Genomic DNA, 15,077 nt, shown 5'->3' with positions numbered 1-15,077 from the left:
AGACAAGTGCTCTATTTGGTTTTAAAAAATGTCATTCATCAAACCTTAATAAAAAATAAATTTTAAATTTAAAAAGGTATACTAAATGCTAAATTATACAGAAGAGAAAGAACAGAGAAACAAACTAACGGAAGAAATAGAAAATGACAGAAAGAAGAGAGGAGAGAAGCGAAAGAGAGAGAGAGCAAATGAAGGAGAGTGGAAAGTCGGAGGGTGAGAGAAGATTGGAAGAAGAGAAAAGGAGAGAAGAAAGTGAAGACAGTTAGAAAGCAGAAAGAGAGTGGACAGAGGGAAAGTGGTGAGAGAGCAGAAAGAGGGAGGAAAATGGAACAGAGAAAAAAAGGTGAGAATGATAGGTAGAGAAATAAAGAACTTTTGAAGGTTTGTAGCGAAGGAGAACAGGATATCTGTGCAGCAGTGTAAAGAGTGGATTGAAAAAAGGAGCTGGAAGAAAAGAAACACAAGGAGGAATCTATTGCAATAACATTGATGAAACATTTTGAGGGACTGAGTGCCTAAAATGGGAGGGTAGCACTGAAATTGGGCAGAAAGGGAAAAGGAGGGGTAAACAGAAGTAGAACCACAGGTCTTAAGAACTGACTAAATACAATGGATTAAGAAGGATGAGGAGAAAAATGACCAGTTTGGGACCTGAATGACTAGGAGAAAGGTAATATTTTAAAGGCTTTCAGATTACTAGGAGGAAAAAAACAAAAGTGTAGTTCCACTCCACTGTTTTTAGTAAGCACACTAAATAAATCCAATACTTACCACAAACCTCTGTGCAATGACCAAGAGTAAGAATGATACTAAATTTTTCTTCTGAATCCAGACTTTCATGAAGCAGTAATGCCAGAAGTTTTGAAACAATGTGGTACTTAGATAGTACTTCCCCAAACATAGCTATTAGCATAAAATAAAATTAGAAAGTACAAACTTAAAACTTATAACTATACATATATTATTTCTCGTACCTTACATATACTATTTTTTCAGATCTTTATCCTGGGAGAATACTATATATTTATATAATATCTAATATTCATCTAACATATGTGTATATATATATGAATATAAATAAATGCATTGAAATAAGAATGGTGGCTTATATAGCTTTCATTAATCCCTCTTCTCATATTAAAGATATTTTACTTAAGCAAATTTTTTGAAGAATTGTTTCTTCTTAATTGTCCTGCATGATGTTGGCAATATGAAGCAATAATGCTACCTTCCTAAAAGTGAAATATGTGTACTCTCTCCTTATACACTTTTTCTTATCTAGATTGGACAGTAAAGACCTTACTATGTGTTCAACTCTTGCCTGTCAGCAAAATACTCTGCTCACTGGTCATGGTTCTATTGATGTTAATGATGCAGTGAAGCATATCTGAAGCTATGCTGGGATGTGACAAAATTCAAGAAGTCCACCATTTTAAGTTATATTTCTTATAAGGTTTTTAACAGAATTCACCCAGAGTCTAACAATATTTACATCAACAAAAAGGTTGTGAATTCCTCAAAGGACTATATCTTAATCATCTTTGAATCTCCAGAGCTCACACAGAGACCAATACATAGAAGGACCTCAATAACTGATTTTTTAAAATCTACTTATTTTTTCAGTTATTTGTGAATGTCAGGAGTTGATTATTACAAATATTTATAGATTATCAGTCCTCAGTTTTGTACATGTGAGAAGCATCCATGGCTTCAAATCTGGTTCTGTCACACTAGTTATGTTTGGGTAAGTCAGACCTCACACAACAGAAAGAGGCATAATTTAATCCTTTATATAATTTTTTTAAATCTATAAATAGGGTGTTCCATTCCTATGTCTCCAAAATGTCCCTTGATTTCTCATCTAAACTCTTTAAATTAATGCCATTGTTAAAGTGAAACAAAGGTTTGGGAATGATAGAACCTATCATGACACTTGAAGTAAGAAGACCTAGATTTGACCCCTTAGAGAAGTTATAACTTCCATGGGAAAATAAGGAGCTAGACTAGATCATTTCTAAGATTCCTTCCCACTTGTGAAAAACTGGAAGTCCAATCCATGTTAGTGTTCAAGACACCATTTCAACACTTACCATGTTGAAGTCAAACAAAATGCAATTGTAGAAAAATTACTAAGCATTTTCACTCACGATTATCAGCAATACACGCATCCACGGTCTTTGTCACCACCACTGCAAGCTTAGCACTGGAAAGAGTCTTGTGTGAATCAGATTCTAGTTGCACAAGAACTTGAGACAATACGTCCAGTCCACCCACAGATATAAAGTATTTCTGAACATGTGCTTAAGGAATAAAGTAACAGAACTATTAATATCTCAAACAGGACAGTTATATGGCTTCAATTAATTTTCACTAAATATAACATTAACTTGACTCTTTCAAATATAGTCATCCCTCTGTATTCACAGAGAATTGTTCCACACAGATAACAAAACCATGTTCAGTATAGACACAACCATTGTAGGCCTTACTAATTAGTATACCTCAGCAACAAAATAATTTTTTTAATTTTTTAAATTGGTTGTTTGGTTGAAACTGCAGATGCAGAAAACATGGATACAGGGCCAACTGTACTTGCTAAAAATCTCGAAAAGTCCAATCTTTGCCTGGGCATATACATAACATAGATTACTTCCTTATGTAAGAAACTCACTTTGACATAGTACCAGTACATGTACAGTACAGTATTTCTTTGTTAGATATCTCTTTTCATATCCTTTAGTAAAAACTGATAATTCTGCAAGATGACATTATTAAACTTGAATCTTTCAATAGAGCTATAAAGAATAGATTCATTCATCTAGCTCGGTACTGCAATTAGCAAGCTGCCTATTTTCTGAATTTCAGCACAATTTATTCCTCAGCTTGCTTTAATTTACAAAGAGCAGAGTAATTTAACTGTTCCAAAAGAACACCTGTTTCATCCACCTTACATAATTCTTTTACTTCTTGGAGCATAAAATAATAACATATTGAGAGCCATAACAACTATTCCAAGAAGAGTCAATGACAGATACATTTTTAAAAGTCTAAAGTCTTTTGTTCCCCTGTTGAAAATGATTCTGATGGGAAAGTATCCCGTGGGTCTGCACATTCAATAGTCTCTACAGGCCCTATGCCAACAATGAACTTATTACAAATGAATAGATGGGCTAGTGATTATAACTCTGCCACAAACCTTCCCAGTCTACCCTAGGACCACAAATTGAGCCAAGATGATTTAAACTCAAAAATTACTTTTTGTATTGTTCCATAAAACACAAAGACCTTAATCTAACAAAAAATTGTGTTGAGAATTTTCTACATCTAGGAAAGGAACCATTAGGAAATATTATTTAAGGATGAGCATTTTCAATATCATAGAGACTCCAAAACAGGCTTCTTTACAAAGTATTTTCATTTTTAAAAACTTGAAAAAGGTATTTTTAAATGCTTAGATGAAATGCCATGTTATCACAAAGATTTTTAGTTATAGCCTAAATAAAACTCAAACTTATAAGAATATTCTACTCTATACTTGTGCTCTGAATATTTCAGATTTTCTCCAATCTATATTTCATACCAGTTTTCTGAGTAATGAGGTCCTATAACTACTACTATTTATCCGAGTTGGCTTTTAGAGCTAGGAAACATCAAAGCATCATGGAAATAGATTCCAATTGTTGGAACTGTAGAGTTATGTTCCTTTAAATGTAAAACATGACAATTTGCTTTAAACATCTGAATATATATACTAAGTTCTAGTTGGTCTATTTAGTTTTTTGACATTATTGTAGTTTAAGTTGCCAATTGTTTGTTTCTAATATATAGAAATAGATTTCTAGATATGACCTTGTATCTTGCAACCTTAAAAAAATCACTATCAGTTGTAGTAGCTTTTTTGTAGATTCTTTGGACAGTCACATCATCTATGAATAAATACTGTATTTTCTTCTTCCTTTTCAATGTCATTGCCTTTGTTTCATCTTGTTGCCTATTGCAGTGCCTTGCACATCCAATAAAATGTTAAAGTTGTGAGTGTGGCCATTCTTATCTTTTTTCCAATCATAAGGAGAAAGGATTAAGTCTTTCACTATTAAGTATGCTAGCTGTAGAATTTTATATAGGCCCTTTATTACACTGAGGAAGTTCCCTTCTATTCCTAGTTTACCAAAAGCTTTTGTCACAAATGTATGTTGAACTATGTGGAAAGCTTTCCTTCATTTTTTGAGATTATATAGTTTTTCCTTTCTAGTCTGTGAATTGGTCAATTTTCTAATATTAAACCAATCTTGCATTCCTAGGATAAATGCCACTTAGTCATAATATAGTTTTATTCTTTCTATATATTGCTGGGTTTGATTTAATATTTTTTAAGAATGTTTGCATCTGTTCATGAAAGATATTGGCTATAGTTTTCATGTAATGTCCTTTTTCAGTTTTATATGGGAATAATGCTGGCCTTATAAAATGTGTTGGGAAGTGTTTCTTCCACTTATATTTCATGGAATAATTCATGTAGAATTTCTTTTCCTTTAAATGTTTGCTAAAATTTACTAGTGAAGCCATCAAGGCCTGGAATTTCCTGAGTTAAGGTTTTAAACTAAAAATTTAATTTTTAAAAAAGATATAGGAATATTGATTATCTATTTTTTTCTTGAGTGAACTTTGCTTGAGTGATCTTTGTGTCTTTCAAAGAATTTTTCCAATTCAGGTTAAGTTGTCCAATTTCATGGCATAAAGTTGTTTCTACTATTCCTTTATTATCCTTTGCATATCTAAGATCTATAGGAATATCACCTCTCTTTCCTGATATTGGTAATTTGGGCTTTCTCTTTCATGGTTAGTCTAGCTAAAGGATCCATTTTATTGATCTCTTCAAAGAACTAGCTTTTGGTTTCATCGATTTTTCTTTATTCTGTTATTTTTCTATTTCATTGGTCTCTGATCTCTTTATTATTTACTTCGTTATGCTTACTTTGAGTTTAACTTGCTTTGTTTTCTAGTTTCTTAGGTAGAAACTGAAACAATCCAAAACTTTTCCTTATGCAAGCCTTAATGATATAAATTTCCCTCTAAACACTGCTTTTGCAGCATCCCATAATTTTTTAATATGGTTTTTCAGTTGTGTCATTCAGTTAAAAACATTTCTAATTTCCTTTATTTATTCTTTGCCTCAAAGATCTGTGTTTTTTTGTTTGCGTTTTTTTTAGTACTGAATTGTTTAATTTCCAGTTTTGGGGACTTTTCTAGATGTTTTATTATTTTTATTCATTTCTAATTTAAATCTATGTAGTCAGAGAACACATTCTGTGGGTTTTTTCTTTTGCTGTCTAGCTGTTTTGTGAAGGTTATCTGGGGAGATTTAAAGCTTCTATGATGATCATATTCCCAATATCTTCCTAACAAGATCTACTTTTAAGATTTTCCTATCTGCAACAGTCTAAGTGCATCCCAAACTTACCCAATTTACAGGGATAAAATTAATCCATTAATTCAATAGGTTTTTACTATGCTTTGAAATAAGTTTCTTTGAGTATAACCTAAAGAATAATGAATACTTACTGTTATTTGCAACAGTGAGTCCAATAAATGAACAAAGAGGACGAATTATCTCAGGTTTTATGCAATTTATTAGCCACTCATTAGCATGCGGAAAAAGTGAACAGCAAAGCATTTGATTTTCATCTGAAAGGAGACAAAGTCAATCACGTTTTAATGTATTTGAAAAATATCAATTTTCATTTGTTTTTATCTTTATTTTTACATTTAAATATTTGAGATAATTACCATTTTGGGGATTGTTGACACAGACACACAGAGTACTACACACTGAAGACCACAACTGATAATTCTGGAAAATATTTTTATCTGACAAATTCAACTCATGTTTTGAAATAACAACCCTATTAGATTAAAAAGAAAGGAAGTAAATTAATACCAATATGTTAAGATATTAATAAATAATTAATAACAAGAAATTTATATCTGCTTACCTGAATAACTGTGACAGAACTTTAATACAACCTGTTTCTCTCACAAGCGTTTGTCCAGTCCCTTAAAATAGTCATATAATACATGAATATAACCTTTGTTTAGAATTTTGCAGAAATAGAAAACATTTAAGTAGCATTTTTTAATACATAACTTTAAATCATTTTAAAGTATTACAAAGTATAACAGCACTACAGCAGATACAAATCTGTAATTGAGATTACGGAAAATATATTACTTAAAGAATGACAACACTCAAATTTCCTCTAAAAATTACATAACATTTATTTTGCATGGTGCTGTTACAATATCAAAACATGCTCCAAGATTTTACAAAACTCAAAATAGAAAATTAGAAAAAATAAAAAATCTAGAAGCATTTTAAATACTTATAAAATTTCTAACAATTTGAAAATTTAAATAAAGCAATGTTAAAAAATAATCTCAGCCTGAACAGTAGGTATACATAACTTGCTATACTGTCTTTGCAAATTTTCTATAAATCTAAAACTATTCCAAAAAAATTGAAAAAAAAAAACAAAAAAAAACACAAAAATACTTTAGCCAAGAGCTACATGAAATTTAAGGCAGGTGCTAACTGATATAGTAAACATTGTAACTAAATGGTCAATTCAGTGGAAAATCAACCAAACTAATTCATAAAATGACTATTTTTTTGCTTTTAAATCTGTTCCTTTTAAGTCTTAATTAAATAATACAATCACTTTACTATTTCTTAAAATTAATAAATATTGGACAATTAAATGCATACTATTAATTCTTTTCTTAAAACTAGTTCTCAGAAGTTAATAAGAAAAAAGACACTAATATAAGGACTAGAATAAAAGGATTCATAACAATTGTTCCAATTTATTTTTAAAAAGTTTCTACAACATAAAAGAATGTACTTACTATTATTTGAAACTAGAACCAAAATAACATAGACAGACATTCTTTTCAAATTTGTGTTTGAATCATTATTACGTAAGAACCAAATTAAGTCCTCAAATAATTCTGAAGTGCATAAAGTCTGCTGACAGTAAACTGAAATATAAAAAGATAATTTTAATTTCTATACATAGCACAAATCAGACCTCATTTCATTGACATTTATTGGCTATCATATAATAAAATTTCTGACAAATTGATATATACTTATTCAATTAGCAAGACCAAAGAAGCAATATCTTAACCAGAAATACTTGATATAGAATCTAAAAAATGAACTGCAATCCTTAGAATTTCCAATTAAAACCTAACTAAGCAAAAAAATTAAAATATGAAAAAAAAATTAAGAGGATGAGTAAGTAACAAAACATAGCAGGAGAAAAACAAGAAAATTCAGAAACCCACTTTAGGAAACAGAGGAACAAATGATACTTGTGCTATTTTTTAAGACTTTTTCTAGATATAAAAATATCCTTTCCAAAAGCAAAAATGATACTTAAATGATACTAGGGAGGTTTTTTTTGTGTGTGTGATAACCATGCAATAAACAGAATTTTAAACACAGATATATTCAGTATTTTATCCAGTGTCTAGAACCAGCTATTAGACTCTCTCTCAAAGGCAAGGACAATGTCTTATTTGTCCCCAATGTTTAGCACACAGCTTGATTCTTAACAATTGATGAAGAAATAGTCAATGAATGAAAATATAATAATATAAAGTTGTTTAACAAACTGATGGTTCAGATTCAACCTCATTCAGGTATACTACAAAAAAACGTTTTTGCCAACATGAATTTGTATTCCCAGAGCATATTTATCCACATATAAGCTGGTCATAGGTTATCTTCATCTTTTGATTCAAATACCTAGATATATAGACAATAAACAGAATAGAAACACCTGTGATAGATCCACCACATATGAAAATTCATTACGTGAAGACAGAATCATCTCAATTCAATGTGAAAAAAAGATCTATTTTTAATAAGAATGTTAGAATAGCTGGATTTCCATATAAAAAAGATAAAACTGGAGCCATTCATCACACCATACCTTAGGGAAATTCAAAAAGAGTCAAAAGTGTAAAAGTAAAATACAAAAACCATGCCAAGAACCAAAAGAATATGTGCGTAGATTCTCTTATAACCAGGGACTAAGAAAAACTTTCCTATAGCTCAAAATACAGAAGTAAAAACGGGAAAACTAAAAGGATTAATTTTATTTCTATCAAAATAAAAAACGTATGCATGGTGGTAAAAGATAAAATGAGTGAAAAAAAAGTTTCCAACTAATGAGAAGAAGAATTGTGAAAGATTTTGAAATGGAGGGAAGTGATTTCTGACTGTTCTATCTAAGATACTCTTCTAGATTATCAGGGCCCTTTTACTGCCTTTGCACTATTTTACAACTCTGTAAACTGAAGGAAACTGATACTAATGCAAGTTATTCTTATCCATAGAAACGCAAAACATTTTGGAAAGCAGAATGTAATTAATAATTGCCCTGCAGATACTGAGCAGTTATGTGCCTATTTATAAAACTATTTCGGCATTCCGAAATGCCTATATTGTTTTTTGCCATTGCCTTGGAAACAGCTGTAACATTTTACTGTTTCCTTCATTAGTTAATAAGTTAAATATAATCTTTAGCATACATTAATTTAAATGAATAAAATATCTGGATAAAACTATCCAGACACATATAAAAGGAATTTAATTCTAAAATTATTTTTTAGTAGTTTGTTAAAGTGTAACACAATATTTGAAGGATAATAAAGTTTTTACATTTTACCATTTTGTTCAGCAACAGTTCCTAATATATATAAGGCTGCTTCTTTTACCATGCTATGTTCACTTGACTTTGCAAGATTTTGTACAAACATCAAACCACCAATTTCTCGAAAATAAACACCTGCATTACCTGTAGGGTGTGCAGACAAAACAAAATAGAAATGATATTTATTATGATTATTCTTTTAAGGCTAAAATAAATGACATGAACATAGAAATATAACACGTAGAGGAACTGAGTGGAAGAGAAAGAACTATGCATACTTCGTATATCAGAATACTAAAGAACTAGAATCGCAGATAAAAATTCACTATCATATCTTACTGTTTTGTTGGCAAATTGAATGAATAGTGACAAGAGCTTCCTTTTGTGAAAAAGGGTTGTCCATTTGATATTTCAGACACTCCAATAATAAGTTCAGGTCAGTCTTCATTTCTAAAGAACAAAAATTTCTTTATTTTAAAGTAAACATTTTCCTTCAAAAAGTAACCATTTAAATTTCACTATCTAAATGCATATCTTTGTAATATTTGCTTTTTAAATAGTACATATGCATTAATTTTACAATCTAATAAAGACATATTAAGGAAATATGGTCCTTAAATAAAAGAACTTGAACTTCTTGAAATAATTTGATTTGACCCTTTTATGAAATACAGGAATATAAAATCCAAATATTATTCTCCTTACATAAAGCTACACTGGTTTAAATATCTTCCATTTAGAAATGTCAGAGGCTATACTTGCTTAAGAAATTTGAATGAAAATTAAAATATTACATCTTAGAATTTGTGGGATGCTACTAAAGCAGTATGTAGGGAGAAACTGATTAACACCAAATGCCTATATTATTAAAAAAAAAAGAGTCTCAAATTAATGACCTCAGCTTCCACCTTAGGAAACTAGGAAAAAATAAATTAAACCCAAAGTAATTAGAAGGAAGAAAATTATAAAGATCAAAGCTGAAATCAATGAGATAGAAAACAGAAAAACAATAGAGCTGGTTCCTTGAGAAGATTAATAAAACTGATAAACCTCTAGACAAACTGATCAGGAATAAAGGAGCAACGACACAAGTTACCAATATCAAAATGAGAGAGATGGCATCATCATAGATTCTACAGATATTCCAAAGATAATAATGGTTATGTGAAACTTCATATCTATTGATTTGATGACTTTGGTAAAATAGACAAATTGTTTGAAAGACACAAATTACCAAAACTCACCCAAGAACAGATAACCTAAGTAGTCCTATTTCTATGAAAGAAATTAAAAACACAGTTAAAAATCTTCCTATAAAGAAAACTGCAGGTTCAGATGGCTTCATTTATAAGTTCTTTCAAATATTTAAGGAAGAATAAATATCAATTCTACACAAACTGTGGACATTTGACACATTGCTTTCAAGTGATCTTCAGAAAGCATTTTCCTAATGTCATCGGGGCTATCATCTAAAAGACACTAATGTTTCTCAATACCTAAACTATGTCAGGAGCTATGCTTGCTCACAGAAATTGAAAAGGAACCCTGACCACAAAATAGAGAACCAAGGTGCCAAGTCTAAAAACCAAGATGGTGATTGGGCATCATGTGCGAAAAAAACCATGCACCAAAGGGCTGGGTTCAACAAAAGAGTAACTACACATCCCTAAAAAGGAATTTAATCAGTCCATGCCACAGCCTATAAATACAGAGGGCTCCTTCCCAGTTGGGGAGAAGGTGCCCTTGAAGCATGAACTCACCTTTCTCTATTCCTTGATCAAAGAATAAAGTTTCTGCTCTGTTTCAGCAACTTTATTCTCATTCTACTGGTGCCAATGGCACTAGGAAGAAGGACCTTGGTTTGGGCCCCCGACCCAGAAGGGTTACTAATACTAAGGCTGATTTCCAAAATATCACATTACGTGTTTGACTCTCCAGTGACCTTTCTGAAACATTTTTCTGTCTTTTTTTGAGGGCCCTCTTCTTCAGCCAAATCCTTATGTAATGGTATGGATTAAGAACACTATTCCCCATTCTTTTCTTTTAATATTTCCTCTCTGGTTAATCTCCTCCACACCCATTGACTTTAACTGCCATCTCTCTGAGGATAACTCTGAAATCTGTACTTCCAGGTATAATTTTAGGGTAGTTCTCTCTGGTTACCAACTCTTCTTGTATATACCTCCACTAAATCAGCTATCATATGGTATTCTAATTACCAATATGACTTTTCCCATTAGAATGTCAGTTTCCTGAAGTCAGTGTGACAGGCACAGGGTAGGTTCACAATAAATATTTGTGCAAAGTGCTGAATTATTCATTTCCTGGATCCTGTCAAATAATCTGCAGTTTGTCCCCAAATATATCATAAAACTAATTCCAGATATGATCCATGAATTTCTCACCTTGTATTTTCTTTGTGTCCTCACTTTCCATGCTCATCTGTATTTTTTTTCCTTATATTTCATCTATAAGATAAAGGTATTTCCTCATTTTAAATCGATGTTTGAGAATTCCAGAATTATAAATGCAGAGTAGGGAAAAATAGTTTTCCTAAAGCCAGATTAGAGATTGAACCTACAACTTATTAGATGTATAATAAAGGGTGTGCTTAAGTACTCTGAGGGTCAGTTTCCTCATCTGTAAAACAGGAAATTCCTTCTTCATAGAGCTGGTGCAAGAATTAAATCTGAAAACATATAAAAATGCATCTGGCATTATTAAGTACACAGGCATTCAACACATTTTATTCAATAAACACACAAATAGTTGGTTAACTGAATTTCCCTCTTCTGGTTCTACTTCCTTATTTTCTTTCCTGTAAATTTTTATCCCATCCTTTCAGACTGGGCACCCCCCACGAATCAAAAGCTTAACACACATACACGCGCGCACACACACACACTGTCTTTAAACTGCATTGCTCTTCACAAACTAAGCTTAATACTAAAAATTTTTCTAACAACCCATGGTTTTTCAACATAGTATTCCACTATTAGGCTTACATCTTTGTTTATATAGCATTTGTTAAAAGAATTTTTAAAATAACTGGCAACCCTGATATGGCCTCTTATGTGCTTTAAAATGTTAAACTGATTCTTTAGGAAATGTACTAGAGTCCAATTAACTTCTTAGAGCAATAAACCAGGACTAACACAACTCTAAAATTCTTATGTACTCCAACACTACATGGTTAAAGAAAGATAGCAAATTATCCTATTTTTCATTCTCACTCTCAAAATAAAATAAAATCCCCCCCAAATTTTTAAATAATAAATATGAGAATCTGTTAAAGTAATATATAAATATATACTAGTTTTGCCATTTTTAACTTAAATATTCCATTCAAAAAGAAATGGATAGGTACATTATAGGATATCCACAGGATAGTTTACTCAAAATGTTTAAAAGCAAGGAAAAATGCTTATTACAATGTTAATCAAAAAGAGCAAGACAAAATTTTATCTACAGCATGATTCTAATTATGTAAATGCAAACATAGAACTAGATGGAAACAGCAACACAATAACGCTTGTCTTTAGCTAGTGGTTCTATGGTGTTTTATTCCACTGTTTTCTATTTTTCACAATTTTTATAATAAAATTTTCTAATGTTCCACAAGTCCTATTGTAGGCTAAGTGCTATTCTATAAACCTTATAAATATCTTTTTAGACATTACAACAACTCTACAAGGGAGCTATAAGAATGAAGATAGATGAGGAGAGAATAAATAATTTGCCCAGTTCGAACAGCTAAGTGTCAGAGTTGGCATGGGGAGCAAGAAAATCTGAGGTCAGGCCTTATACTCTTGCCCTCTAGTATTATACTGTCTACCATATGTAAATATGCATTTCATTTGAGCAAATGAGTTAATATTTAGAAAAAGAAAACTAAATTTAAAAAGACTTCATGGACTACTGTATGACTTGTGGAAGGTTATTTAAGGACTATTGTGAGGAAATTTAAGGACTATTTCGTTTTAATTAATCTATTCTGCTTTTAATATAATTTTATTTTCAAGAGGGATATAATTTTTAAATCCAAATGTCTTGAAATTAAAACTGACAACATATACTATCTTCTATTCCTTTGTTTTTATACTCTTTTCTAATAAAGGTTACTTTGCACAGTAAAATAAGTAAAGTTTACTAAGTACCAAACCAAGCACTAAGTATCTGCATTAATACAAATCATCTATTCCCTAGCTAAGTGCTTAAAAACATTCACAGCAAAGGGCAAGTTACAACTTTCAAGGGATTGATAATTATAAAATTATATTTAAAATTATAAAATACAGCCTAGTCCCAAAAACAAAAACATCTGCCCAGTAAGATTGTTTTCAGTAATTTAGTGAATAGATGCAAATTGCAATGAACAAAATTTAAAAATTATTTATTGTATTCTCACAGACAAAAAGGGGGGTGGGACTTTTCCAGATACAGGAAGAAACTATTTCACTTACAGGTTTCATTCTATCTATATTACCAATAACAATACTAACTTAAATTCAAATTTAAGCAAAAAAAATAATAATAATAAAAACTAGCTGAACAGTACTCTTTTATCTGGGTCAGAAAATGTTGACAGAAAAAGCTTTTTTAAATCGAGATATCACCCAAAATATCACAAAGATAAATGACATCTTTCTGTGTAAAAGCTGAAAATCCCTCTACTAAATGCCATCATTAAGTTGTTGACAGTGGATACTCAGCTTGGACATACATAGCTGAAAATCCCCTCTGAAGTAGGTGAGGCAAGGGAAAAAGGGCCAATATGCAAGTACATGTAATAAAATTTTTTTTGTTACAATAGTTTAAGTAGGTTGAGAAATAAGTCAATGAGGTCTCGAAGACAGCTGAGGGTACCAGGAAGCAGTTTACTGTACTGTATTAACACTCCCAGAGTCATAGACTGAAGCAGCCCTTTTGCGTAAATTCTCCTCACCTCATCCCAGTTTGCAAAGGCAACCGGTCCTGACCTTTCTAAGGAGGGAAGGCTAAGCCCACCCGGTTTCCTGAATTTCTGCTCATGAACTCCGAGGCCTGGCTCACCTAAAGAGCTGAAAGAACTCCTTCAGAAGAGCATGAGTGGTCCCTCAGGCTCTTCTTAGACCAGGTTCTCCAACTCCTGCGAGGGACCCAGGCGTTGGTTAAAGGCCCCACCGCCAGCAACTCACCTGCAGCCTGTGAACCCGAAAATCAGCCCAGTTGCTATGCCCACCAGGTCAGGTGCTGCAGAGAACATGCGGCCCACCCCCGATCTGGGGAACGACCTCATCCGTGGTTCCCACTCCTTCCCCACATCAAAATCACCTGGGGAGGCGCCCGCGGATTCTGAAACACAAGCGAGTCGAAAACTACCAGGTTCTAAACGCCTGACTAAATGGTACGTGCCAATTCTCTCTGTCCCACCAGCCGCTGTGAGGACTGCAGCTGGGGACTGAAGCCTCCTCAGAAGAGCCCCTTCTCGCCAGCTCAACCCGTCCCCTCACGTAGGCTGGTTAAGGAAACAGCAGGACGCTCCGCATCCTAGCTGCTGCGAGGCCAATTTGGGCCTGCGGGTCGCAGCCCACCTTTCACAGGAGGCAACGGACCTGCTCCGGGGCAGGATGGGGTTGGGGGAAGGCACAAAACGAACACGCAGGGAGCGGAGACAGTGGCCTTTACCCTCAAGCTGCTGCGAGCCGATCTCCCGCCCTTTCCCCCTCGCTGCCAGCCTACCTCGACGCCAGAGCCCGTTTCCCACCAACGGGGCCGGGCTCCCTTCCATGGGGCGGGACTTCCGGCCGCATCGCCCCGCCCCCAAGCAGAGTCCCTCCAGGGCAGGGGTGAACCAGCGAGCAGAAACGCGTTTTGAACTGATGGAAAGTCATAACTTTAGGAGAAGATCGTCTAATCTCACCATCTCGGTTTTTGAGAGCTTCCCTTTGTTCACGGGGGCGTCCGCCCCAAGGAGTCAGTTGGGCGGGCTCTGGGGCCACGGCCTCGAGAGTCCCGTGTGTGCATGTGTGCGCAGGCTTGGTGGGGGAAACCATCAAGAGTCTTAAGCAGGGCCATCATTCATTCCTCTCTCAATCTTTCCTATGCACTGCATCCTGCCCTTGTTTTCCGATAAAACTAATACATCTGAAATATTTGCTTTTACAATTCTATTAGTTTTAACAAAGTGATGATCCTAAAATGAACATAGCTAAAATCTGCATGTGGATTAAATTCACTAAGACAATAAGAAAAAAATATGTTAAGATATTTTTAATGAAACACAAAAGATTTCTACAATAAGTAAGTCTGAAACAATGCTGAAAATAACAAATTCAATTAGAAATGGAGAGCTTTTATTATTTGGGAAAATGACTGCTT

At 33.1% G+C, this 15,077-nt stretch overlaps 1 protein-coding gene across 2 annotated transcripts in view; it reads right to left on the bottom strand.

Annotated features, from left to right (window-relative positions):
• The window catches only part of TERB1 (telomere repeat binding bouquet formation protein 1), a 33,800-nt gene extending 18,803 nt beyond the window's left edge, over positions 1-14,997 (bottom strand). The window contains exons 1-9 of one of the 2 annotated variants that reach the window (XM_036231496.1): positions 11,123-14,997; positions 9,057-9,167; positions 8,733-8,861; positions 6,904-7,035; positions 5,994-6,054; positions 5,788-5,903; positions 5,563-5,685; positions 2,148-2,300; positions 772-903 (exon numbers count right to left, since the gene is read on the bottom strand). In XM_036231496.1, the coding sequence (XP_036087389.1) occupies positions 772-903; positions 2,148-2,300; positions 5,563-5,685; positions 5,788-5,903; positions 5,994-6,054; positions 6,904-7,035; positions 8,733-8,861; positions 9,057-9,167; positions 11,123-11,159 (994 nt within the window). In that variant the 5' untranslated portion in view covers positions 11,160-14,997. Of the gene's footprint in view, positions 1-771; positions 904-2,147; positions 2,301-5,562; positions 5,686-5,787; positions 5,904-5,993; positions 6,055-6,903; positions 7,036-8,732; positions 8,862-9,056; positions 9,168-11,122 lie in introns of those variants that run through there. The other variant, XM_016162905.2, reaches the window with a different exon arrangement.
• Between the last annotated feature and the right edge of the window lie 80 nt (positions 14,998-15,077).

Source organism: Rousettus aegyptiacus, unplaced genomic scaffold (assembly GCF_014176215.1).
Source record: "Rousettus aegyptiacus isolate mRouAeg1 unplaced genomic scaffold, mRouAeg1.p scaffold_m13_p_14, whole genome shotgun sequence".
NCBI lineage: Eukaryota > Metazoa > Chordata > Mammalia > Chiroptera > Pteropodidae > Rousettus > Rousettus aegyptiacus.
The sequence above is the reverse complement of the archived record's forward strand: the minus strand, read 5'-3'. Positions and strand labels throughout refer to the sequence as shown.